Source organism: Idiotropiscis lumnitzeri, chromosome 10, assembly GCF_059441095.1.
Source record: "Idiotropiscis lumnitzeri isolate Australia: NSW breed Sydney's pygmy pipehorse chromosome 10, RoL_Ilum_1.0, whole genome shotgun sequence".
NCBI classification, from domain to species: domain Eukaryota; kingdom Metazoa; phylum Chordata; class Actinopteri; order Syngnathiformes; family Syngnathidae; genus Idiotropiscis; species Idiotropiscis lumnitzeri.
Window position 1 is genome coordinate 851,178 of NC_142400.1, and position 27,480 is coordinate 878,657.

The following is a 27,480-nucleotide window of genomic DNA, read 5'->3' on the forward strand; positions in this document are numbered from 1 at the left end:
CAAATCACAAATGATGATTCCACATCTCCACTCCAGGACTACAAATAAAGAATGGCTTTAAAAATACACAATTATTTCTTTTTTTGTGTGTAACTTATTGCTCTGTTATGTTTTTTTTTTTGTTTTTTTTTACATATTTATTTTTAGTTACTTTTCTTTTTTTAACAAACAGAATACAAAGTGCCCATACGTAGTACAGAGTATTGCAGGGCGACAGAAGAGATTACCGAGCACGTCTGAAACAGACTATTAAAACGGATGATGAGACTTACACACGCACGCACACGCATTTGATACATACAGTATGCAGATGGATACCAGTTAAAAAACTAAAGAAAAAAATGTGTGTGTGCAGTGGAACCTCAAATGTGCAAGGCCAAATGTTTGATCAAAATCTGCCTCAAACGTCCTACAAATGTTTCATTCATGACTTTATCCAATGCTGCGCATTTGCGGCAAACACAATTCCATAATTGCTCGCTTCTACTCGTCAAAGATCGGACAAAACAGACCATTGCTTACGCTTCGTTGAGTTTTGCGGGGGAGGGAGATGCAACTCAAATTCAAATATTTTATGAGAAGAGTTGCCAAACCCCGTAAGAGTTGAGCCGGGTTCTGGACCTTATTGTCATTGCGCATTTATTTGTGGCACTCGCAGTATTGTCCCATCTGCATTAGCTCGCATTGTTCAAATGATTTCCTATTTCATTTGGACAGCTTTTTAAACCAGCTAAACTTTTCATTTTCTATTTAGTGGGAGCAGCTATTAAAACGATGCGTTCAGTCGTCTGAAGATTTTGGTTTGGGTTGACTTCACAGGTTCCACTGTACATGATTAAAAATATGTAAATAAAAAAATACAAAAATCTTGTTCTGTCTGGAGAAAAACAGAACGAATATGTCGGTGAAGCCACGTAGAAAACTGTACTCATGAACGTATGAATCAAAGTGATGTAGAAGCACTCCATGAAAGCAGTGCTGGCATGCAGAGGCCTGGTGTGGATTTAAAAAGGACCGTAGGGGAAGCACAAACAAACTGGGCGCTTGTGTGTGCGCGCAAAGTTTGGAAAATTTTTTTTAAAAAAATGCAAACTGAGTTATTTAAAAACACACCCCTGCCATTTCCTGAGTTATTTAAAAAAAAAAAAAAAAAGGATTGGATCCATGAAGTCTATATGTTAGAAGTTCAAATGCCTGAGAAGATCAGGAAATACAAGAACAAAAGGCCATTGTGTGTGAATTGATTTTCACTTCATGTCTGCTTACCCAAAAGTTTTTTTGTGCAGAAAATGGCTGCCATCCATTGATTGTTTTGTTTTTTTCTTCTTCTCACCTGCAGTCAGGACTGTCCGTGGCTCCTTGGTGAGCAGTGCGATGGAAGTCAAGCAAAAAGCAAAGAGAGCGGCTCTCAAGAGCAGAAGAGATGCATGAGTGAAAAGTAACAAAGAGGGGAAAGTCGTGAGGGGTTGGGAAAAAATGCAGTCACTCGTTAAATGAGGAGTACATGGGAATATCAAAGTCATCGCTGTTGAAGTTGCTGGGCTGGTCCAGCATGGACAACACGTCCTGAAAAGAAAAACAACACAAAGACGGATTAACCCCAGTGGCGGACTTGGTTTGTCGTTTTGCCATGCAATTCTACTCCTGCTTGGGTGGGCGGAGCCTATCCCAGCAGAAGCGCGCCGAGATGAGCGTGTGCAATTGCTTGACTTACAGTAAACATGTCTTGCTGGTTGGCCTGGGCGTGAGGGTGCGGCTCTGCGTTGCTCTGCGAGTGCTGCTGCTGGCCCTGCCACTGGGGCCACACCGCCTCCGTTGGCCGGGAGGGGAACTGCGACTGCGAAGCGTCCGGGGCGAGAGAACCTGCTGTGCGGATAACCTCGTCAATCTTCAAAAGAAAAGAGAGACGCGCATACGAACGCGACCGACCATAACCGTTTGTGTTGACGCTGGCGCGCGTGTTGATTGGAGGGTAATTTGCGGCGCTGGTCTGGCTGGGAGCAGCCCCTGTGGGCATCTGGCTAAAAGAACTCGAAGAGCCGCCTCCAAATCCCCCCATGGGAGCAAATGGTGGCGACATGGTCTTGGCTGCTTGGGGAGCCACCTGCTGCACAATCACGTAACAGAGATAGGGATGGGTGATGAATGGCTTCATTTTATTCCACTGATCATCACATCAATTAATTGACTAATTAGTGATTTGCTATGAACACATTATTGCATTATTAAACATCCAAATGTGCTTGTGATATTATTGTTTTCCACTTGGGGTTGCCCACTGTCACATTGCACACTTCAATATCTAATAATCAAACAGGACAACTCAAACCGACATGAAAAACGCCACCACCGAATTCAACCACCAGATGGCAGCAAAATGCGCCCATACACAAATGACAGTGCAAATATGAGCACCTGAGTATTGAACTGTGTTCCAGCGCCTGCAACGGGACCAGGCCATCCTCCCGCCGGTCCTCCATGGAGGGGGCTGGCCGTGTTGGAGGGGGTGACGGGCTGCGGGGCTCCATTCTGCCGGGACATCTGGGCCAGCATCTGCCCTGCTGAGTGGGCCGGCTGTGCCATCTGCGGCGCCATACTGACGGGCCTGTACAGTGTGGAAAAACGAATGCGCGTCAAAGAAAAGACTGAGACGGCACGGCAACATTTATAGCAGCCTGGAGAGCGCCGGCAACAACAGAGGAAACGGACCACGAAGCCAACATAGCTTTGGCCTGGCAGCCCTCGAAAGCTCATGTGGTTAACCTTCAGAAGCTTTCTTGCGGGTTACGTCTTGCAATTATAAGACAGTGGCATTTCAGAGTCTTGCTCCCTCTGATCAGGCCCGCAAAATCATAAATAAAAGTTATAGGAAATGAGGGTGTGGGACCACTAAGATTTGGGCTTTAATATTTTTCATTAAATGGGAATGTACAACCGCAGTAGTGGCAAGTCCTTGGATTTCTTAATACCATACAGTCGAATATTGTGTTCACTGCATTTATTCACTCATTGGTATGGATGTGGTATTTGTGGCAAAATATTTGAATTATTTGATCACAAGAAAGCATCCAACCTGTAAGCATCATTGGCGCGACCGGCGTTAAAGTTGTTGACAGCGGGGTACATTTGGGCGGAGGGCGTTGAGGTGGCGGCCACGCCCTTTGCCTGACTGGGGCCTTGGAAAAGCGACGGCGGGTACAGGTCTGGCTTCTCCAGGCTCTTGCTGTGGTCCGGCCCGGCCGATGTCACCGGCTGCACCGGCATCTGATGATGACCAAGTCGGAGATGATCATATTGGCTCAGACGGACATCCATCATAGATATTACGCAGCTGTTGTCATACATGAAATAATAATTAAAAAAAAAATCTGGCAACAGTTGCCAAACCACATCGATGAAGAGTACTTTAGATTGCTAGCACACATCGGTGCTCACCCATCATCAACACCAACCCAAAATCCCGTTCATTCACTAATTCAAGACACAAACAACAACACGAACGAATATTTAACTCGGGTAAGCAAAATAAATTGATCACTGAGAATTTGGGGGGAAACAAGCCACCACATAAAAGTCATCTAAAGTTTTAGATAACTCGCCCTCAGAGGAGAGCAATTGTATGCGCCCATCTCCGTCAATGAAAACAAATTTTGATTCGCTGACATCCGCACAGTGGCGAGATTAAAATTGAGTCGTGAACATCGTGACAATTTTTTATGTAAACTCTCGCAGCATCAATTGGCCGTCATCCACAAGAGACGAGAAGCCATCCTGAGCTGTACCTGCACCTGCGAGAGCGTCATGGGCCCTGCCTCGTACAGGGCGTCTCTGGCCCCGCCCCCTTCCAGCTCGGCCTGCTGCTGTTGCTGCTGCAATTGCCTGCAAAAGGAGGAGACGCGGCGTGACCACCTAAAGTTGCCCTCAAAGCAGCCTCGTTAAGAATCCCACCACACCTGCGCCGAGTGAGCGACAAACACCCCAAAAAATACAAGAGCCCGCCACCCATCACCATGGCAACCCCCATAAAGAGACAAGGAGAGATTTAATTTTACATTTGGCAGACGCTGCTCCCATGCATGACACCTCCAACTTGGTTAGAAACAGGGCTGGGCAATTACATTACTGGAGCAATTTGAATTTTTGGCTTCTTACGGTGATAAAAACATTCGATTTGAAGAAAAAAAAAACTATTGTGTTTGCAAGTTCATACGCAAGAGAAAATTAGCATCACGTCCCAGGAAAGGTATTCCTTCAAGCAGCGAATATTTCCAAAGAGATACATACATCTAATATCAAAATAGATTTGTCCTAAACGAGTTTGATTAATAAAGCTCAATCGCAACTTTCTTTTCATTGAAGTGTGGATTGCAAGCATGTGCTGAGATGCTGGTTGCTCGTTCGGGTTAAAACTTTTCATCTGAATGAATAATCATGTTCACCGCTACTCAGTCCAAATCATTTCTTTTGTGTATTGGCCCAGCCCTCGTTAGAAGGACACGACAATCCATCTGAAAAGGTTGGACATGCATTAGCGCTACGAGGAGGCCCGACGTTCCACCGTGAGGAAGTTGCCACTTTGAGTTCCAGTCGGCTCTCACCTGGTGGCGACCTGACCCGGGCTAACAACCACAGGGGGGCTGTTCGAGCCACTCTGAGCCAGGGAGGGGGGCAGCAAACCCCCCGGGGAACGGATGGGAGTGAGGGGGTCCTGACTGGCGTTTCTATTGACCCCCACCCCCGCCCCCCACAGGTGGCATATAGGGAGACAGGGGTCAGTGCGCAAGAATGTGCAGACTGAGGTCATGAATAAACTTTGACCTCACGACGTGATTTGGACAAATACGGTGGACGGGTCACATCATGCTTGAAACGGGCAACTCACTTGACGTTGACATTTGTGCAGATGATGTACTCGATCTCCTCGGAGAACGGATTCTGGAAGGTGAAGGAGTTGGTTCTCATCCAAATCCATTCTCTCGATTTGGAGCGGAACCTGAACATGACGGAAAGCACTTGACCCTTCAGCTTCATCACCTGCGGACACAACACAGCAGCGTGCTGATGGTCATGCAAGTAAGTGGCATTGACGATATTTTTTGGGGGGTGAGAACGACAAAAAAAATTTTTTTTTAAATGGATAGACGTGTTCTTCACCAGACTGCAACAATATTTTAGATTTCAAGACTAAATGACAAACAGAAGCATTTCATTAGTTGGGAGACTCTCTGCCTCCCCCGCCCAAAAAAGTCAAAAACCTATGATCCAAAAACAAGTCCGCCATTTTGGGTTGAAGCGGCCATTTGAACTTATTTTGCTCATTGCCCAGATGTTCTTCTAAAGCAAAATTGATTTTGTCCGATTAAAAGAACAACTACAAGTTAGACGTGCAACACTAAGTTGCGAAATATTTAGTCGTCGTGATTGTCTGTGGGCGGAGCATGACATCAAAGTCTGAAGACCCACTCCAAAAAATCGCAACTAAGCAAATAGATCTTTGTAATGATAAAAATGATCCAACAGTATGTCCATCGCATACGTCTGCCCTCTCATTTCTCCCACAATAACAAAGTGCACACACGTGACGTGACGCAAGCTCTGAAGACAAAAAGCGTGGCGGCACTCCGCCTGCTGGAAACATTCGCGCACGCTCCACCACATTGCAAGGTCGTCTTTCACACGTGTGACCTTTCACAAATACCATCGCAGGGCAGAAGCCACTTGCTCATGCGCATTGGGTAAAATAAACCTCAGCAGAAACGCCACAGCAAGATACGAACAGAAAAAGTGAAAAGAAATCATTTAATTTAATATAGGAGTTAAATTAAATTAAATTTTTAAATGATTGCTTTCAACTGCGACAATGTTTCAATTTTGGCACCTGAATAGCTCCACTTAGAGTTTTTATGTCTCAGTCACGTTTCTTGGAAGTTTGTCTGTTCTCGCACTTCAATTGGCTGGCGAGCATTTTCAGGGTGTACAATCCGATACAAATTGATTTGTACGGCGCATTTTACAAGAAGGCAGCCGTAACAAAGCGCATAACAGACAATATGCCGAAGTAAACTGGTAAATCGGAGGACAACCGCTGACACCGACTGGATGGTTGTCCCAATTGTTTATTTCGTACCTGTTGGAAGCTGTCCCGGAGTAAGCCCTGGTCTTCGGGATGGGCAAGTTCGAGAATATTTTTTCCCAACAGCTCCTAAAACGACACAACTCATGCTATATGAATAAGCTTGTCAACAATTAAAAAAATAAAGAGGCTGTGTCGCGCGCGCGTACCTGAGGCTGGTAGCTGACGGCTGCCACGCAGCGGTGGTCGACAAAAGTGAAAATGCCCTGGCAGTTATGGCGTGAAATGAACTCCACTGGAACACTGATACTGTTGACGTCCGTGTCGCCCGGACAGCAGGTCACCTGAGGCGGGTCGTCGCATTTGAAAAAGAAATGAAGAAAGCAACATTTGGCCAAGCCACTCAAGTCGCGGTCAGAATTGCATCAGTGTTTGAACAAAAGCCAGTGAAACTGTGCAAACATCAGACAAAATGCACTCCAGAAAAGTCTGCAAGTCATATCTTGTGGTAGATTCGCCAAGTGGACGCACGTCGGTCTCCACCGCCGTCACAGACGGGAGAATCGACTAATGGATTGGAAATTGAGAGAGACATGGTGACAGATGCAAAGATGCAGACGCGCGGCATGCTTCCAACCTGTAGTCTGCCGATGGCAACCAGACAGTAGCGACTCCCCTGAGTGTTGTCCACTTCGTTGTCTGATAAGGAAACCCCTGAAACACAAAAAGTGGGTGTCGGCACAGGGCAACGCAGGCCGAGGCATCGAGAAAATATTCACAGCCTTCATCTAAAATAAATGTTTTTTTTTCCCCGAAAAGGTCCCCATGATGACAATGTGATTTTTCTTTCTTTCTTTTGTCCATGAACCAGTTGCTTGGTACAAGGAACACAATCCCACTTCGGGTGATCTCGTGACGTGACGCCGACAACATTTTTACAGCAAAAGGTTTTGGGAATATAATGGAATATTTTTAGCTTCTTTTTTTTTTTTTTTTTTTCTAAGTGGACCAAGCTTGTGGCATTATGATCAGAATCAAAACCACTTGTGGCCAAAATTGCAGCAACAAAGTTTTGACCAAGGCCATGACCACTTGAGTAGATACGATGACTTGCTTTTTCCCTTGAAAATAATTTGAATCAAATAAAAATATTTTCTGTTGTCATTTGGAGATGCGTATCTAATAAAACGAGGTGACTCCATTCTATACGCACTCATTTCAAAAGTCAAGTGCTGTGAATACTTTCCAGGCGGAAAGGTCATCTGGCAACATGCGTTACCTGCAGGCGGCCAGGATTTGATGTATCCCGTGCAGTGGACCACCACATACTGAGGCTCGCCCTCCTTGGCCGCACCCAAACCGTTCCTAGTTTGCAGAAGCAGCAAAATGATGACGATGCGCCGCCACACACGCACGAGGTCTTCAAAAGAGCACCATTCACACTCTTGGTTCCCGTCACCTGTTTCTATTCCGAAGGAAGTTTAATCTGTTCATGGACATGGGTTCCACTGGACATGAGCCACACCTGCAATCACAACCGAACCGGCACGTGAACAACCGGTGCACTCAACCAAGTTTATGTCCACGCGCAAGAGCGCACCTCATTCTGCATATGAACGATCGGCGGGCTCCCATCGTCATCCTGGCGGAGGACTGCTGGCTCTCCTTCTTGACTGTTCCCGTTTTTAAATCCAACATCCTCCCTTTTGAAGAGCACAATCCGAGAACATGAGCACCCCCGCCGACGCCGCGAACAAGACAAGCGCCTTCGTACCCGTGTTGTTGTTCTCGGCCGTGGACAGTTGCTCCCTCAGCTTCTCCGTGTCATCGGGGTGCAGCTGGTCGTAGAGGGACGAGCCCAGCCAGTCGGACTGCGACTGGTTCAGGACGGGCGTCAGCGAGTCCGACGCGTAAACGATGCGACCCGTCTCGCACGACACCACGAAGAGAAAGCCATCGGCTGCCTCCAGGATGAGGTGCTTCAGTTCCTGCACACAAACGGCATCGGGCCGACCCTTAAAATGCGGCAAAAAGCATTTCGACTTGCACAGCGCAAGTAAATCTGTTGCGACGGAAATCCAAAGCTATTACGTATTAAAGAGATTCCATTCAGAGGTATGACTCATCAATATTTAAAACGCCACTTGTCGGCTTATGTGCGTTTGACGTCCCTGCTCAAGCTGATCTCATTAGGGAGTAAAAAGAAATGTTAAATCTGTATGTGAAAAAATAAATTGCCAAGAAAAACCCCTCCTGCCCCCCATCATTGGGTCTCTCGATATGGTGGATTTCACTTTTTTTTTTTTCCCACTTTTTCACGTGGTGGTCCTTAACCCCCTACGATGTTGGAGCGTTGACTTTCCTTTGTTACGTCAAAAAATAAACCCCTGAAAGGTCTCGAAAAGCTAAGCAATTGTTTCAAAACCAGGCTTCCCTAAAACGCGAGTGCGACGAGCGATCCGTCCCACTCCCGTTCTGACAAACACCTTCCCAAAAGCGTCTTCACCTGGTCGGTGAGAAAGGACGGCTTGTAGGAGCCGTCCGGGTTGGTGTTGCCGCCGCCCCTCAGCGACTTCATGTGGGACACGGCCATTCGCAGGATGGTGAGCTTGTCGGGCTTGCGTGCCAGCGCGCTGCACGTGGGCACCATGTCCGACAGCTCCGTGATGTAGGCCGTCATCTTGTTGCGCCGCCGCCGCTCGATCTCGCTGTGGTTCTCCCTGTGGCGGACAGGACAGGACAGGAGGGACAGCCGGATGGACAACGCGAGGGAAGAGTTTCGAGTTAATGTCGGCACGTGCCAGCGGGCCGCCTCGGAGGAAGAGGTGGGAATGAGATGAAGAAAGAAGTGGCGATTTGCCCAAAAAGAAACGAAAAATAAAGGTGAGAAAGCGAGAGAGTCGGCTCTTTCAACGCCGTCTGTGCGTGCGTGAGACAACAGAGAGCAAGAAAGAAAGCGAGAGGAAATAAAAGAGAAAAGGGAAGGGATTACCAAAGTGAAACAGCGTGTCGTTGATAGTGAGCGGTCTTACGAGAGACCGCCGGCTGTGGGCGAGAAATTCATGACGGCGAGCGAGCCCGCGGTGCCGACAAACGGATTTGGACACAACTTCATTCAGCGCTGCGTTCAGTCTGGACATGTTGACGAGCGCGTCAACACACCAACGGCGACCCCCGCGCAACGTGACAAGAAGGTCGCCTACATTTGATCGACAACGACGTCACGTTTGAATAGATTCTGATGAGTCGCCCTCCTGTCAATTATTTTCATTATTGAGTCAAAAAAGATCATCTTGTCTTCCTCATGTTAAATAGTGGATTTTGTTTTCCATTTCTTCAGACAACAAAAGGTCTTTTTTTACCTCGACTTGTTTCATCATGCAACTGTCGTCTTCTTCGGGAGCTATAAAAAGTCACTTTCACGTGGCATCCCTTCCGGGTATATAGTTCAAAAATTAATTTTGTCTTCTTTACGTTAAAAGAATGAAGTTCGAGTTAGAAGAAGGACAAAATACCTCACGTCACCCAAATTACTAAAGGAACATGACGACAAAATGATTTCTTTCCAGCCGCAAGCCATGACACAATCTTCATGGTTAAACGAGCGTTTACTTTGAGGACTACTTGATTTTCATTTCATTGCTCATATTGTATTGCGCAACCTTTCCTACGACCGAACAAAGATTAACAAGCAGCGAGACTCCAGACTGAAAATTAGGATTTAACTCCAACAGCTTTGGAGGTCCCATAATAGCTCCATCAAATAAAACAGTAGCAAGAAAAGGAAAAGAAGGAAGAACGACGACGACAAGAACGTAAGACAAAAGTGAGCGCGGTCCCCAACCGCCCTACCTCGCAAAGCGCTCTTTGTCGTTGGAGCCTCCTGTGTCGTCGTCACACCTAATGAAACACAGGACATGCAGACCACATTCAGATGACAGCTGTTGCCACGGCAACGGAGAACACAATGTTTGCAAGGAAAAGGCTCGCATACCTGAACAACTTGTTTCCTTCGTCGTCGTCGTCAAAATCGGACCTGCAATGCAAGGAGGAGAGATTAAAAATAGCAGCAACAGTCGCAGACAAAACAAAAAAACATTCTCTCTTCTTGAACACAAAACATTTTGCAGTCGACTATAATGTGATGAAACTCGAGTGCAAGCTGATGAACTGACTCACTGCCAGTCCAGGTAAAAAGAACGTACGTACTGTACTTTTTGACTTCTATACCCGTCAACGGCAGTGAATGAGTTAATTGATGTCGGCACTAGAAATAAATGCAAAAAAACAAAAACAAAAAATTGCAACTCCAATAAATGACCATGCAAGCAAAAAAAAAAATGGATCTGGTGTGACAAGAAAAAGGCCACTTCAACCCGAGTAGAACACACCAAGATGTGGGAAAGGCGGATGATTGGTTGGAAGACCGTTTGGCAAAAAACACGTTTAATGAGGAGCTGGCCTCAAGCGTGATGCAGAAATGCAAAGTTGACCTGTCAGCTCATTCGATCAAGCTTTTTTCCATTTGTTGATATGATGGCCATGCGTTCAATATTTTCATCAATTTTGGTCACATGGGAGGACTTGAATCCCAAATTTGATGTGAAAAAGTTGGGCAAAAGTGCAGACGACGACCTATTGACCACTTACGCTGCTGGTCTCTTGCTCCCTTTTGGTAGGACGGCCCCGCCGCTTGCTTGGGCCCCGCTCGCCCCCATGGCCAGATCTGGCTCGGCTAAATCTATTAATAAACAGACAATGGGGCAGAAACGACAGGTCATTTCCAATTGGGTCTCCGGCACTCAACCACAATGCAGCATTTGACAAAGACAAGAATCTTACAAAAGCAGTTGAATTCAGCTAATGTTCTGACCCAATCTGCAATTTGCGTATGTTTATGGGTGAAAAAAACAATTGCAGACGTGTGGATTGTCTTCTGCTAAAGAGAATGCATCATCAATTGGACTCAGGTTAGACCGACTTGGCCATGTCACAACATTCCACTCCTCTGCCTGCAAAAACACTTGCCTGGTAATATAAATATATTTTTTTGGCTTCATATGGATTGACAATCAGATTGCCTGAAACACTAAAGAATTCATCCAGCTGCTTTAGTCAGAAGTCTAAACAAGCAAAGGAGTCAAAATAAATCGAAAACTAAATTCATTTACAAATTGATCAACAACTATTCTAGCTAATCAAGAAATCGTTTGGAGCATTATTTCACTTCAAATTGTCCAAATCCTTTGATTTCAGCATCTCAGCAGTAATTTTCCGATTTTGGTAGTCCGCCATAAAAACAGACTGATTATCTTTTTTTGGGGAATGAAAATAAGACATTTGCAAACATTTTCTTTTACTTGACCAAGCCAGTGACTGAATCAGACTCAAAAAGGTTGTCGAGTACATCGGCTCATATGATATTGCTTCTTTGTTGTTTAATCACCAAAATGAACAACAATGATTGGTAAAAACCGTCATCGGTGCGACTGCAATTCATTTGAATGCAAACTAAAAGCCATACCTGCAATAACACAGCCGAGAAACATTTGTTTGTTTTTTTTTCTCCCTTCAAAAGGGGGAGGCACATATCCAAACTGTTGCCATTCCTACAAATTCATTAATTAAAACTCAAAGTACGCAGTAAAAGCAGATCTTGTTTGTTTGATTTCAAATCCATTGTGGTCATTTTTAAAGCCCCCAAAAATGAATTTCTATGACCTGTCTGATGAGAATATTCATGGTCTTACGAGAAACACGCGCACATACACGCACACGCTCATATTGAGCAAGCACTTTGTCAACTGAGGTTGTAACAGTAAACTTGAAATGAGTTTAGCATTAGCAATCGTGCTAGGAGGTGCTCTGACTTGTTCCCCTCTCAACATTTAGCTTAGCTTTCGAGGTTAGCTTAGGCGCCGCTGTCACGCTATCTCGAGCAAAGTGTCCCACTTAACGACTGGACACAAAACGGGCAGAAAACAACAAGCAGCGATGTCGCAACAACGTCGTGGTGACTTTTGTGGCACTTTACCTTGGTTTGACGATGACATGTCCGTATGGAACAACATAAACAAACTACACCTAGCAAGGGGAAAAAATGGACCCAAATCCCCCCCCCCCCTTGCTCCCTCCCACCCCCAAGCTAGAAGCTAACTCGCACAGCGGCCAAGTGCTCACTGGCACGGCCCTAATGTGCGCTACACCAACTCGGTGCCATGCCGAGCGCGTTCCTTAGAAGCGCTCGAAGGCAAGAACAAGCTGACGCCAGAGCTCGGCTTGAGTCGTTTTCCCGATTTGTGTCGGCTTTGAACCGCACTGTGGCTTCAAGATGGCGCTCCTAGTTTAGCGAGCTACAAGCGCGGTTGTTTTGTTTTCCGCTCTTCGCATTGGACGCCGGGCCTGCCGGATACACATGACGTCACAAACTGGGAAATCCAAGATAAGCCCCGCCCCTCCGCCATTAGGCCACAAGATCAACAAGATCAACAAAATCACTTTTCAAAAAGTAAATAAAACCAAAAATGAGCCCACAAAAAGTTTTAAATGACAATCGTCTTGCCATAAATGTCGTTATTTTCAACTATTTAAAACTGCAGTGCTTACAGTGTGTGCATCACCTTCACCACCTTTAAAAAAAGAGAAAGAAAGTAGAAACTTGCTACTTAGTTGCAGTTATTGTCTATCTTCTGGATCCTTAACTATGAACGTGTTGGTGCCTTTTCGTCATTTTTGTCAAAATTAGTTATTACTAATGCATAATTGAAAAATTGTTGCCAAATTGTTTTCCATTTTCATCATTGTTAATAAACTGAAAGTTACACAGAAATCTCATCTCTCGTGTGCTTAGGATGCACATTTAAACACATGACACTCGGATTGCAATTGATAACTCGAGAAACAAATTTGTTATAGTCTGTGGACCCCCTGAAATAGCCTTGGGCACCCCACGGATAAAAGTCTAGCTCCACCACTGCATTTCTCTACGGAATACAAAATGAGAACAACCTGAAAATCAACCATTTGCTTTTGCGCCAGTAAGAAAGACGTCGTCGTTGTGATTCATGATCTTTTGATTTTATTATTAAGAACAATACTTCGGCGTCATTTAACTAAAAATAATAACACTGTCACCCGGACTCAGCTGTAGCTTCTGCATCACTGTGGAAAGAAGAAAGCTTGCTGGCTGGTTGGTTGGTCGTGGTGGTTAGTTGGAAAGGAAAGAAGAAGAAAAGGTAGATGGCGGTGGAATAAGGAAGTGATGAGGGACGACATGCTGCTTGCGATGTGTGTGTGGTTGAGTTTGGCCGAGACAGAGAAGAAGAGAAGCGGAGAGGAGAGGAAATGTCCCATAAATGACAAATAAGGCACTTAACATTGCAGAGGAAAAAATGAAAAAGTTAAAGCATCAAAACGTGACTAAGTGGTAACCTCCTGGAAACTCTTTTGATGGACAAAATGTTGGCCGGGTTCATCATCATCACCCAAGCAACTCGGCAGTGGTCTCAAACATCAGGAAGAAAAAAAAAAAAGACAACAAACAAGAAACACATTCAAAGCAGCGCTTCTGCTAACCGGTCAGATTTCAGACTGCGCGTGAGGTTTCCACAAATAGTGACCATTACTCAACTGCAGATGGATAGCGGCATCAATCTGAATTTGGGTCGCTACAACACGCCTCTTTAAGTTGCATGCCGACATGTTGCTAAGCGCAGGGATTTTGTGTGAGTGAAGGGCGAGAAAACCGAAAAAGTGGATGCCGGCTGGCATGTCGCGCTGCATAACCTTGCCGCCACAGAGCTGAGAATAACGGTTCATGGGCAAACACTTTTTTCTTGAAATGAAAGCACTCATCTTGTCATTGACAAAAAAGTAAAATGAGAATCTTCTGACTTCTTTTCTAAGTCCGTTTATTGTCTCTAATGGGAACGTCGCCCCTGCCAACATGGCCGCCACTGAAGCGCGGCGCTTAATCGGGCTGCTACAACGGAAGCCAGCATACATGTCTGTAGCCGTATTTTTATTATTTTTGGATGCTTCGTGTTACGACAAAAAGCTTCCGGGGTACACAAGCCACGAAAGGTTGGCAGCCACGGTCTCCACTTCCTTTTTACAACTGAATAGTTTGTGAATGCGGACAAAGCCTTGCTGCGGTTTTGCATTCTCAAAGAACGAGAGCATTTGTGCCACCAACTTGATGATTTCAAATCTGCTCTGTTTTTTTCTCGCTAGCACATTAGGTTTTCATAATATGAAATATATTTGGTAATATTTAGGAATGAAGGGCTTGGTTCAGCAACAGGTGCAACAGCAAGACGTCACAGCTCTAAACAACAAGGCATGTTAAAATGTGGATTGCGCAAGCTTTCATTGGTCAAACTTAAAAAAAAAAATACAATTCAAACATCTCTAAAACCTGATGTGCTGGTGAAAAAAAAGTAAATACATTTTTGAACTCAGCATCAAAACTACATAAGAGGCCATCTTTGATTCATTTTTGCGGTTAACCGTTGCAATGGTAGCTCGGCTTCTATTTGCGAGAGGTTTTGGTTCGAAGTGAATGACGTCCCCGGCGACTAATTGGGGCACGCGATCTACACGACGGAGGAAATGGATGACGGCGCCGGCGACGACCTGGTGGGCATGCTCGCTTTATTGGAGGGCTAGCCACTAGTTGAGGAAATTCGCTCGCTAACATTTGGCGAGTGTCGCTTTGTGGAACTGGAAGTGAACGAGAGTCCGCCAAGCTCGACGGAACGTATGAGGCACACAGTTCAATCATACAAAGAATCAAAAGTGTCAGCTTGTGCAAAGGCAGCGCAATAGCTTATTGCATAGACACAATTTAGGAAAAGAAATGCCCCGTCCTCCCCTTTCATAAAGGGGATGCTCCCATTTGTTCAGTTTTAGTCGAAGCAAAAAGCAAAAACAATTAAAGCGTTGAGGTTTAAAATGGTGTTGTTGTTTTTTTGTTTCTTTTGAAAGTCGCCGTAATCCGGCTATAAGGCACACGGAGTCGGAGCGAGCGAGGAAAGCTACGCGGGACGTGGCGTGGTCACTCCCCTCCTCCCTCCTCTCCAGTTTCTTCCCTGTCTGCAGTCGCGTCTGGGCCCACGTCGGCGTCGGGCCGCCGTTGACGACCGAGCCGTGCCGCTTCCTGCCGTGTTCGTTTGGCTTTGTACAAATGAAGGTGTGTGTCGTCGTGCTGTGCAAAGGGAACGTTGTCAAATTTGCATCTCCCTCTTTGTCACTGTGCGCCTCCCGCCAGCGCCGCCGCCGCCATACGAGTCCTTGCGGCGCGCACGTCCTTGCCGTCATTCCAACTTGCTGTGGTTGTTGTTGTGCACCGCGTGGCCGTTCTGCATCGGTCCGTTTGTCTTTGGGACTTTTTTAACTTCCTCCTCCTCCTCTTCGGACTCGTCCGTCTCATCCTTGTCGCTACGCTCGTCGTCCACTTTTTCCTGCAAACAAAAAGTTGGATGACATTGACTTGACAGCATCGACTTGAGTCATTGAAAAATTCTTACATTGTTGGTGAGGAAGCGGACGGCAATGCGTATGATGAGAATGGCCCAGAAGACGTGAAGACACTGCAGCACCATGAGAAGACCGTTGAAGAAGTAGTAGCCAAAGAAGGGCTCGTAGATGGTCACCGGGTACACCCAAGTGCAGTAGATGATCCTGCGCCCACAGGACATTTTTAGGATGGAAACATTTGGAAAAGACTTCATGTGCTAATCTTTAGCATGTCCATGTCGTTTTCCATGACATGATGGCATTCACTCATTCACGACAGACTGAGAAAAAAAAAAAGATCTTTGACGTCTTTAGCCGTCAATGGCAGTAAATGAGTGACGCTAGCAAGCCATTGTTTACGACATTGTTCGTGGTTGCTTTAAATACGAAGGATTTCGTTTGCTGTTTTGAATGTGCAGTTTGACAACAAACTTGAAAAACATTTCGCAATGTGTCAAACAGCGTGAAGTGAGTTGAGTTGCGCGGCGCTTGGATCTCAAATTACGCTGGTCAACAACGCTGATTAAAAATTGTCTTTAATTTGAACTTGTTACATTTCTATTTAAAAAAACTGATGTGTTACAGAAAGAAAAAACAAGGGACGATTCGGAATTAGGGTGAAAAAATAATTCAAGTGAAGAAAAGAAAAATGCTTCCATTTTTCCGTGTGCAACGATGGAAGGCAGAAGTTTAGCCGCGCAATTTTGAGCAGTACCGGAATGGGAAGATGACGAGACGAGTGACGATGAAGATTGCAGCGAACACAATGAAGATGTAGTTGCAGGCATTTCGCCAGCCAGCATAGTTGAACATCTTGGCAGACTGGAGAGAGAGAGAGAGAGAAGAAAAGAGTGAACATTTCCTCCACTAGGGTGCAGTGTTGCCTTAGTCTTTCTGTGGCTTCTCCTTCAGGACGTCAGCGCCACATTTCCACAAATAAATCAAGCAGCCGGAAGTGATTTTGTGGACTGAAACGTGCTCTCACCTCCAGGAGGTAATCGGAGGAGTCGTGCACCAGCATGATGAGCGTCCCGGCACGGATGTAGTTGACGCACCACGAGAAGCTGATGAGGAGGATGGTCGCCACATGGTGGACGATCTGCTCCTTGAAGTCCTAAACAAAAATGTATTTTTTACGCGTCTGCTGAGTTCAAACCTGTTTTGTGCCTCTTTGGCAGGATTTTCCCTCAGCTGACGCAAGTGGAGCAAAGTCGCAAAGTCCAAACACACGCGCGCGCACACACCCCCCCACACACACACTCAGACTCACGCGCACGTGCGACAACCGTCCAATGTCCACACACACACATGCCAGATGCCAAAAGGGATCAGACGGGGAAACGACAGAGTCGCTTTTATAGTTTTGTTCGCTCCAAATAAGATCATGTGTTGAATTTGGATGCACTGACTTTGCGTTTGACATCGGAGGCCACGCTGAAGAGCAGGGAAGCGTAGAAGCCCAGTTCGATCATGTAGTACCAGTACTGAGATGGGAGCAGAGTCTGAGGGAAAACAACAGCAATTCGTGTCATCTTGTGGAAAAATGAAAAACATTCAAACAAACTGGCGACATTCCAACTAATTAAACAAATCATCAAACTTTGATGAACTTTTTGGGTAAACTTTCCTCAATACTTTTTTGCGCAGATTCTGAGTCTGCCCTCATTTTATTTCTCGCACATCAAGTTTTCATTCTCATCATCATAATATAACCAAAATGCTGTTGCGCAAATCCCTTTGTGTGTCTGAAAATAAACAAACGTGACCGCTGCATGAGGACATACTGGATGGCATTCACAAACCAGGAGGGCTTGAATGACTCCTGATCAAATTCACAGAACGGAAGGAACTTTGAGCTTTGCGGAGACGTACCAGCACAGGAAAGCCTCGCCACATCTCCTGCACGTCATACAGCCAAGGTTTCTGCAAGAAGGACGGGACACGTCAATGACGTTGCCCTCATTCCGAGTGACCGCAGCATAATGGGGAGTCCCAGCGGACAAAGAAAAAAACAAAACAAAAACAGCAGTCGAACCAAGATGTCAGCGTGCGTGGCGAACGCGCCTCGAGACAGTGCGATGTGGGAGAAGGCTGCTTTTCATACTCACGTCGATGAGGGCGGCCAGGCCAGCAATGAAAGCAAGAAGGTAAAAGGTAAATCTCCAACTGAAAGACAACACACACACACACACACACACGGCCAGGCAAATTCTCAGTGACGGCAACGACAGCACACGTGAACACACAATAGTCAAGAATCAAGCCGGATTTGAGCAATTTGACTTCCTTGGGAGCAAAGTCAGCAAAGGAACGAGTAGAGCTGTTGCGATCACACTTTCTTTTTTTGATTTAGATTTTGAATAAGAACCAAAACCTTGGCAATGCATCAAGAAGAAAACTTTTTTTTTTCAAATGTATCATTCCAAATAAAAAGTCCCTCAAGATGGCAGCCACGATTGTTTCAAATCAAGCAAACAAGTTCAAGATTTGTGCGTGGCGATGAATCTGTCCACTATTTCAGATCCGATTGATGGCAACACATCGAGCAGAAAGCGGCAGATTTCTTGGGCAAGCGAGCAAGGAAAAACGTCGTTCCGATTCGCAGGTGGCCCAAATGTGGGAAAAGACGACGTGGGGCTGACAAGGCGCTTGCAGCACTTGACAAAGGGAAGCCCCAAAGCCCAGAAAGAATGTGCTGCCGGTTGTGCGTGGGCGTCACAACAATGGCGAGATTCAGAGACGTTTCAACATTCGGAGCTAAAGACGCGACATGCGGTCACATGTCAACTGCACACACGCAAACGACACGCACCTCCTTCGGGATCCGACTCGCATCTTAAACGGACGGTTCGAAAATCATTTCGGGAGCGCCATAGGACGAATCCAATGTTGTCCCAACAACTTAAACCAAAGGATTTTTCTTTCCAAATTGGATTAAAAGCAGAAGCTATTTTTCTTCAAATCGTACTTTAATTGCCTTCATTTTCCAAATGTTTCAAATTAATGACGCTATAATGAATGCTTTTTTTTTTTTAATAAAATTGATACTATTTTGCGGATATGAAAATTTACTCTTGAAAATTGAAAGAATTTAACCTTCAAAATAAATACACGTCGTAAAATTAGCAACCCCCCAGATTCGGACTTTTTTTAATGACTCAATTTTCATAGCAGTCTCGTCTCCAACAGTTTGGTGTCAGCTCATTTCTTGCGTGTTTGCAATGAGTTTTGCAGCTTGGAAAGAGCGACTTCTCTCCATATGAGAGGAAGCAACTTGTTGTTTTAACTGCGCCTCCGTTTCCATAAATGATCCCACACCAACATAAGCAGCGGCGGTGATTGAGTTACGGAGGGTCATGTGCTCATGATTGTGTGTGCCGGGCAAAAGGCACACGCGGGCTTTGTAGCATGTGCGGGCTAAAAATAGCACGCTACTTTTGCCCGCAGAAATGTGCTCATCGAGTCGCGAGCGACACATGAATGGCAGCTGCCGGGAGCGCCGCGGTTGGCAACGTGACACTCGTCGCTTACCTGGCCTCTCGAAACTTTTTCAGCAAACTGGGCCGATCCCGATTCCTCCGTCTTCGGAACCACCGTTGCACTTGTCTTTCCGAGCAGCCCGTCTGCTTGCAAAGACTCGCGAGTGAAACCTGCAATTGCGAGCGCAAAACGTTGATTGCCAACGTTTCCAGGCGAGACACGCAAAGATGCTTCGGAGCTCTACCGGTGTCGGGTGTTTGGTCACTTTGCAGTAGTAGGACTCCAGTGTGGGGTTGTGAGGCACCCTGATCCGGACCGTTTCTTTGACGCCGAGCAAAGAGGCCAGCGGCGTCGCCACCGTCCTGCAAAACAACATGGCCACTCAGATAGGTTAAAAATTGGACAAATCAAGGTCAGTTTTTGTAGAAAGCGAAAATAGAAGGGGCCCCAGTAGTGCACCGTGAGGGACACCATGATTAGGAATTTACTAATCATACGGAGCGAGAAAATTGGGATGATGGAGCCCAAAAATGTGCCTGTCTTCCGGCGCCACACAAAGCGTGACTGAACAGAAAAAAAATACAAAGTCAACAACTAAAATCCACACACGGCTATCGAACCTCGCACATGTAAGCCGCTCAATGCAACAAAAAAACTGCAAGCTCAGGTGTTCCGTAGGAATCAAGAAATCCCGCAACAGGCCTTGAAAGTGACACGCAGTCAGTCACCGTCACAGACACAAAAGTGTCCAACGTGAGGATGGCCACCCCAATTGGACCAAAATCACACTTTATGTGCCGCGTAAAGCTTTAAAATATATTTTAAAAAAATATATCGACCGGATTTTGTTTGTTGCGAGGGTGGTGAAGAACACGTCAAAACATGAGGGATTACTATTAATTATGAATGCGCTGGAATTAAAACAATTATAAAAATAACTAGTGGAAATATATATTAAAAAAAACTTTTATTAAAATAAATAAGACTCGTATTTTATTAGGTGGAGGAGTGATTGAGGGAGATGACATAAATGCTCAACTTTAGCCACCACTGGCAGCATTTCTTTGAAGAATTGCCAAGTCAGAAACAAAAGATTTGACGAGCTCTGTAAATGAAGAGGATGACGACGCACGCGCACAAAACTGACCTTTCAAAGACCTGGCGGACGATTAGGAATAAGAGGGCGATGGGCAGGGCCACCCACAAATCGGTGGCTTTGGCGTACACTCGTCCGTCCCGGTCCTCCAGGTCAGCCCAGCCGAGACCTTCGGGAAACCACAGCCGCTCCTGCCAGAACCAGGCGCTCAGCTCCGACAGCATCCTAAAACACAAGACCCGGTGGGCGTAAAAAATGAAGACGGGGCACACATGTTCCACACGGCGACCAAAATAGTCACAACACTCCACCCAAAATGTGAATGCGGCAGGCGGCTAACGAACACACGTGGGCTGACGTTGCTCGCTGGATGTTTTGTGAGACGACGGCGCAAAAAATGGAAGCCCGGCGCTACGGCAGAGGCCGAGCTTGTGGAGGCCCACGAGAGGGAGCGTGACTCAGAGCGACTGCAACTTTACATTCATACTTTCCAACCAACAGCACATCCCTCTGCCCCTTCCCAACGCGCACGCGGCGAGGACATGACGCGTTGGAGGGAGTGGCCAAGTGAAAAGGGGAAGCAGCATGTGAGCCATTACTCATCATATGTGCATGGCGGCGGCGGAAGCGTGACTCTCCGGAGTCCAATGGTGGATCTGACCCCGCCCACCGCATCTGAAAATACTAAAGTGCTTTAAGCATTTCCATTCTCACCGGCAATCAGGAAGTGTTCCCCTCCCTCGACAAACTTGGAAGCATGCAGCTTCGATTGGGTTTTGGAGTACAGACGGGCTCGCAAAAGCACATTTTCCACACTTAGCTTCAAAGTGAGTCGATTGTGTTACAAATGTATCACATTTTGCATCGTTTAAGCACTGCTCAAAAATGTCCAGGAGCTCCTGCCAGGTCTCACAGCCCGTACTTTTAATGATGGTGTCCCTCATGGTGCGGTCATGGGGCCGAAACTATTTTCTCTTGATGCTAATCACGCGTGACATAAAACTTCCATCAGTAAGCGATTCCGTTTGGTCAACATTTTGCCGTGACAATGCGAAGATGCGACTTGTGACTAATTTCAGTCTGCTTTTTGTTGAGATACTCAACACATTTTTTTGCACGAGGTCATGCTTGCGGAAGTTGGAGCAAAATATGCAAAAGTGAAATTTACTGTCAACCAAGATTTAATGCTTCCGTGTTGGAATCTCAAGAGGAAATTTCACCTTCTAAAAAACGGCGGTGAGGACATGCGCCAAAATTCTTTGTGTTTCTACAAATGTTTTATTGATGGGAGATGTTAAATTATACAGTAGATGGTGTTAAACGGCGCTTAAGAAAATGACATGATTTAAAAAGGTGGACCGGAGGAACAAAGGGTTCATTGAAAACGATTCATTCTTGAGTTGAATTCAGGTTGAGAAAAGGGTTCAATAAATAATTTTCAATTCGTCCGAAAAAAAAAAAGAGAGACTTTTTGGTAAATGTTTTGGTGAGCGTTTGCTGTCAAAAAAGTCCCTTCAAATGAGAGTAACTCAACGTTTTGGTTTTGTCTGCTTCTCGGGGATGCCCTTCTCTGACCAGTTGCAGTTCAAAGAACCAACAAAAAGCTCGGTCAGGCCAGAAATTCTGAGCAGTTCTCCAAATCGAAGGCGGCGTCACCTGCTCTAAAAACATCCGTCCTTCCGTCCGTCCGTCCGTCCGTGCATTATCTGAGCCGCTTCGCCTTACGAGGGTCGCGGGCGGGCTGGAGCCTATCCCCGCTGTCGTCGGGGTCACCCCTGAACGGGTTGCCAGCCAATCGCAGGGCACACAAAGACGAACAACCGTCCGCCTTCACAAACACACCAAAGGACAATTTGGAGCGTCCAATCAACCTGCCGTGCATCTTTTAGGAATGTGGGAGGAAACCGGAGTACCCGGAGAAAAGCCACGCAGGCACGGCGAAAACATTCAAACTCCACAGGAAGGCCGGAGGCCGGAATCAAACCCACGACCTCTGAACTGCGAGGCGGACGTGCTCACCAGTCGCACACCGTGCCGCCCGTTCTAAAAAAATTGCACAATTATCTTAAGAATTATATTTAGAATTCAGATAAAAAGTTGTGCAATCGGAACATTACTCGTGTTGGCAGCAAAATAGGTCACGAGCAAACAATCGTCAATGTGTTTGTTGTGGAGGATATGACAGGCGTTTGAAGTTTCAAGTGCCAACTCCGGGTTTTTAAAAAAGGAACAAAAAAAAAAAAACGGTGTCACATCGCTACGAAATCTTATTTCAGGTATGACAACGTGCTGCGTGCTCCCCTCGTGTGAGTCGACGTCCGTGAAACGCCGTACTGTTTGGTACAGTTTATTTTTCACTTCATGTCATGTTCGTCATGCCCCCCCCCCGACCCCTCACCGCCATCACAGGTGCTGGACGGGATGGCTGACATCTTTTTGGGCACGTTATTTTGCCGACTCTTCAAGTCAACAACACAACTGTTGTGCAATGCCCCGCAAACCACTAAACCAGAAATCGAACCCACAACAGATAAGTAAATGACTTTCTGAGCACAAATAAGGGAAAGGTCCAAAGGGTAGCAACAGACGAGGATTGCGATTCACACACACAGTTGATTTGTGCAGTGCTGCAATGTTGCAGGGAATTTCCAAATCAAGGCGACATATTTGTGTTCATGTGCTGAGATCATCTGTTGATTTCAGCATGTTGAAGCACTTTTTTTTTTCCGGACTAACATTCCATTGGTGGAGCGGATCACATGAGCAGGCTCTGACCATTTCGAAGGTCCAATGAAAGCGGGGATGCCTCGGGCAGGAGGGGGAGGAGACAGGAACTTGGGTGTCTGTCGTCCTCGCCACAAAAGCGACATTGGAACGACGTCGCGGAGGGAGACACCAGCTCAAGTTCGGCTCCAACTCACAAAGCCCAAATTCAAGTTTCCGGTGGCTTTCTTAAAGTCGTAGCAAAGCGAAACGGACCAGATCGGCGCCTGGTACCGAGTTGGGGAATGTAAACATCCGACGGCCGTATGGCGCGAGAGCTCCGTACGGACTCTTGATTTTGTTATCAATGATGAACAAGTTGTCGTCAGCTAAGGGATGGTTTACCGCCAGCAAGAACGGGTGTGAATGATTAGCAGACGTGAGACGTGGGCCAGAGCAAAGCTTCCACGTCGTCGGCGTCCGGAATGATGAATCATCATCACATAGGAGAAGTTTGCCAAAAATAAAACAAGAGACAAGAGACAGAGGACGAGACGAGAAGAGCGACTGCACGCTTGATGGGGGAAGCAAACGACAAAACGTCACGAGATGACAAACTCGCATCTTGACATGAAACAACTCGTCTCTTCCGACAGAAACGACCATAAATCGAGCTCACGATTCTTGAACGATTCCAAAAGAGATTTACGATGAACAGCAACTGACTTTACGGGGGGACCAGGTACCTTCTTCAGTTTGCATTTCCACTGCGAAGAGGGCCCAAACATCCAACCCAATTATCAGTACAGCGGTGCTCGCTCGGCGAAAGAGTTCCACTCCTCACAGCGGCGCAACGCGGTCATAAAATCAGAAATTTCCGCAACATTTTAATGAAGCAAAGCACTTCTCGGACATAAATCGAATTCAAAGTCACAAAACGCAGGTAGTAAGCGATCGCGTCGTCTTGTGCCGCAAGCAGGTTTGTAACGTGGAAATGTTTTCTGTCGGAAGAGTCGGAAACAGAAGCGCCCCTCAACGAGACACACAAACGGATGTCGGCCTCGTTACTGCCGACGACACCAAAAATTGAAGGAGAAGAAAAGACAAATTTCATCCCGGTCGGCTCGGAAACACGTCAGAATGGCAAGTTAGAAGTTCCGCGTATTTGCGGAGTGGACGCCATCGGCTCGCTTTCCCGCCGGAACCGTCGCGTGGCCGAGTGTACAGTTCGCCAATTGTTTTGTCGAATGGGCCGTCGTGTCGTCGCCGTTTCCCAGCAGCACTGCGGACGCAGCCGTCAAAGCCTGAATGCGCACATTGTGCGCTCAAGTGGCAGTCGGCGAGGCCAAGTCGGGCCGGCTTGCTTCACGCACACGCTTCATTAGCGCTAACTCGGGTCAGGCCTCCGCGTGTCAAAGCGATCATCGGAATTCGTGACATTCCTGACAAAGCTGTCGGCCGGCGTGCAAAGAACGTGAAAGAGTCTCTCAGTATTTGGTGACCTGTTCGCCAAATGGTTTCCATCCGACAGATTGCCATCACAACAAAGTCAACTTCAATTCATTTGTGACCCGATGAATTATTGATGAGGAGATGAAATCAGAGAGCAGACAGAGGAGAAACATCGCAAACATCAGATTGTCATGCTGATTGTTTTCTGCTGACTGGAGAGACGCCAAGTCGGCCTTTTAAGTAAATGCGACAAAAATGCTGCGGTCAAAAAATAAATGCTGCGGTACCGCTCACTTGAGGTCGCCAACAAAATATCGGCCGTCAACTGAGCTGCACATTGTTCACGGAGGGGTGATGAAAACAAACAGTCAGAGGTGGTTTCTGAGTTCTGGTCAGTAAAATCCACTTTTTTTTTTTTTTTTAATCCATGTCAAGGGGCAACCATTTTGTCACTTGTCGACTGAAAATGACATCACAGTTGCTCCGGGCTCAGGTCATCACAGCAACTGTGATGTCATTTGATGTCAAAATGGACAACGAAGAAAAACGGATGCATTTTACAGCTTAACTAATTATGTTTAGACGAATGCGACTATTGTCAAGAAAATGTGGCCGTTGACTTGATTTATAAGGTCATTCTGCACATGACAAAAAAGAGAATAGCGTGTTCAAGAATAACGTGGGGATGAACAGACATGAGGCTGAGACGATAGTTTGGAGTCGTTGCGGAAATAAGAAGTTTTGAAGCAAATGTCTAATCGTTCCATTCATCGTGATTTCAATCTCCATCCAAATCATTGTGTTGATTATTATTCCCGTAAGCATCCAGCCCTGCCAGTCACACTTCGGCTGTGCATTATTTAGACGATCCATTCATTTAACTCTCACAGCGGGGCCGCGCGATGAACTGCCAATAAATCGATATTTATATTTCATGAGCAGGGGGTGAGTGCTCCAGTTCCAGTAGATGCATACATCGCAATAAACCTGCTGAAGGCAGAACGGCACAAATCACAAGCCTTAAGTAAGTAAGGCTTGATTAGTACATAAACCGCTATCATTTATTCATTGTAAATACAGCATGTGTGTACTTAGGAACCACAATTGGGTCTGAGAGAGATAAACAAATCACGAAATCAGCACAAATGTACACACAAGCGGTGACTTGAGCTGTCTGAGATCCTGGACTGGTTGCCAGTCAATCGCATACCACAGGGACAAAGACGCAGTCGCAGCCATGAACAGCAAAGATTTGCAGCGGGTGGCTCACAATGACTCACTTACTCAAGTCAGTGATGGAAAAATCAATAGGCTGATTGGTTTTAATAAAAGCAATTCAGGTGACACCCAGAGAATTAGACTTCAGTCAACCTGACATATTGGAGAACTCCACACAGGAAGTCCATATCTTAGATTCGAACGCTGAACCCCAGAAATGCGAGGCAGACGTGCTAACCACGACGACACCCCGCAACCCAAACTTGCCAAAATACTTTTTTTAAGTGTCTCCCATTTGGTAAACGGCCAGCCAGAACAAGCCACATGCCATTAGACTCCTGAACAATCGGCAAAAAAATACACCGCTCCACATTTGGCTTTGGTCACGTGAACGTTTGCATTGCGCAATACTTCTGCAACCCGCAATACTTGAATAGCCGAACGGCTGCTCTTGGCACGTTTTAGGCACATTATTCTTTTGGGCACAAACTCAACAATTACAATAACCAAACTCGAATAAACAAGATTCAATTTTCTTTTACTATACTTATGCATTAGCCATTTTGGGTGTTTGTTTTACGATGTCAAATTGTTCATTTTTTTCTGCATCTTGTTATATCTATAAGTGGAAGGAGGCCAGCAAAGAATTTCATCGCTTCGGTCAATCGTTGCAGTTTTGATTGTGCATTCGTCAATCTTGAATTTGAATGTCAAATGAGGCGCAGCGAGAAGTCTCAAACTGAAGATCCATCTTAGGGACTGATTTTGAAAATCTAAATGAAATGTGCGTATAAACAAATGTGGTGCTTACTCGCAGCAGTCATGACGTGCTCGTCCAGCTGTGTGCTAGCATACCAAGCTAACTTTCACTCTGAACGCGAACAGCGACACTTAGTAGCACAAAGGCGACAAAAACAGCCCACGGTGCGTTTTCGATCAAATCTACGTGAATGTTTTCAACATTGACGTGACATTTGAGGCGTTTAGTCGCCGCCAGAGGCCCGCTAGTCGGAGCTAATTAAATGACTCGCGTGAGTGCGTGATGACGTCGTCGCCATTCGCCTGCCGCAACGCAAAACGCACTTTGGACACAAAGTGAGAAAGGGGACCAAAAAATTACTTACTTGTCTTCTTTCTTCTAACGGAGAAGTGTGGAATTCGGCTTGGCAAGAAAAAAAAAGGGAAAAAAGTGGTCTCCACAGAGACTGGCGAGCTAACGGTGCGGCTGAATGAATGTCGAGCAGCTCAAGCTTAGCAGCACACGCAAAGCTCGTTACATCTTTGAAAGTTCAACATCACTTTTCTCGTAAAAAAAAATAAAATAAAAATGTCTGTAAGGGGGCGTCCAAAGCAACGCCTGGAGATTTCCACGCGTGGCGTGAGCTTGATGCTGCAATGCGCCCGCTTCTCGTTGTCCGTCCGCTTGTTTTTTGTTTTTGTTTTTTTTTTGCTCCTCCGTCCGGCCAAGTGTCCGCGGAGTCCGTCTGGCTGCGTTTGGCCGGCCAGAGGCAAAGGCTGGCCGTGGGGACGCCAGCGAAAAGAGAAAGAGAAACGAGTGCGGGCGTCCGGCGAGCGAGCGAAGAAGCGAAGCAGGCAACGACGTAGACGGAAGGGAGGAGTGAGGGAATAACGGAGAGGGAGGGACAACCGCCCGCTGGATGGAGGACGGCCAAGCGTCCGACACGGACACACATCCGCGTTTTGTTCCGTTCGTAGGACACACACGCTGACAGACAGACAGACAGACGGACGGACAGGCCTCCATCGTTCGTCTTGCAGATGTGTGCAGCTGTGTCCACGCCGGACATTACAACAGCTCTCAAGTTGTTCACTGTAGTTTGTTTTCAACAGCTCGGTGATTGACGTGGCTTCCACTCTCAAACTTTGTTTGTTTCAATACTTACTGTAGCTCTCCCAAGTGCCACCGTGATGACCAACATGA

The 27,480-nt window shown here is 46.3% G+C and overlaps 2 protein-coding genes across 14 annotated transcripts; both read right to left on the minus strand.

Annotated features, from left to right (window-relative positions):
* Positions 1 to 1,329: 1,329 nt before the first annotated feature.
* arnt (aryl hydrocarbon receptor nuclear translocator) lies at positions 1,330 to 12,442 on the minus strand. Of its 13 annotated transcripts, none has more exons than XM_088305820.1 (20): positions 12,108 to 12,442; positions 10,724 to 10,814; positions 10,068 to 10,109; positions 9,926 to 9,973; positions 8,580 to 8,793; positions 7,848 to 8,061; positions 7,674 to 7,776; positions 7,533 to 7,598; positions 7,353 to 7,438; positions 6,711 to 6,787; positions 6,283 to 6,417; positions 6,128 to 6,202; positions 4,883 to 5,034; positions 4,599 to 4,721; positions 3,783 to 3,879; positions 3,074 to 3,264; positions 2,416 to 2,605; positions 1,936 to 2,107; positions 1,715 to 1,863; positions 1,330 to 1,566 (listed from the first exon to the last, which is right to left on the minus strand). In XM_088305820.1, exons 1-20 carry the CDS (start codon positions 12,142 to 12,144, stop codon positions 1,483 to 1,485), a joined length of 2,346 nt encoding a protein of 781 aa, XP_088161946.1. In that variant the 5' UTR covers positions 12,145 to 12,442; the 3' UTR covers positions 1,330 to 1,482. The 13 variants fall into 13 exon arrangements, with proteins under 13 accessions (XP_088161946.1, XP_088161944.1, XP_088161942.1 ...); XM_088305818.1 differs by having other exon boundaries at positions 1,715 to 1,866; XM_088305816.1 differs by having other exon boundaries at positions 1,715 to 1,866; positions 1,930 to 2,107.
* A 686-nt stretch (positions 12,443 to 13,128) lies between these two features.
* Positions 13,129 to 27,221, minus strand: cers2b (ceramide synthase 2b). The gene is made up of 11 exons (XM_088307299.1): positions 26,663 to 27,221; positions 20,217 to 20,390; positions 19,314 to 19,431; positions 19,121 to 19,239; positions 17,698 to 17,755; positions 17,462 to 17,512; positions 16,999 to 17,091; positions 16,575 to 16,703; positions 16,305 to 16,411; positions 15,601 to 15,754; positions 13,129 to 15,534 (listed from the first exon to the last, which is right to left on the minus strand). The coding sequence occupies exons 2-11, from the start codon at positions 20,387 to 20,389 to the stop codon at positions 15,388 to 15,390; spliced, it is 1,149 nt and encodes a 382-aa protein (XP_088163425.1). The 5' UTR covers position 20,390; positions 26,663 to 27,221; the 3' UTR covers positions 13,129 to 15,387.
* Between the last annotated feature and the right edge of the window lie 259 nt (positions 27,222 to 27,480).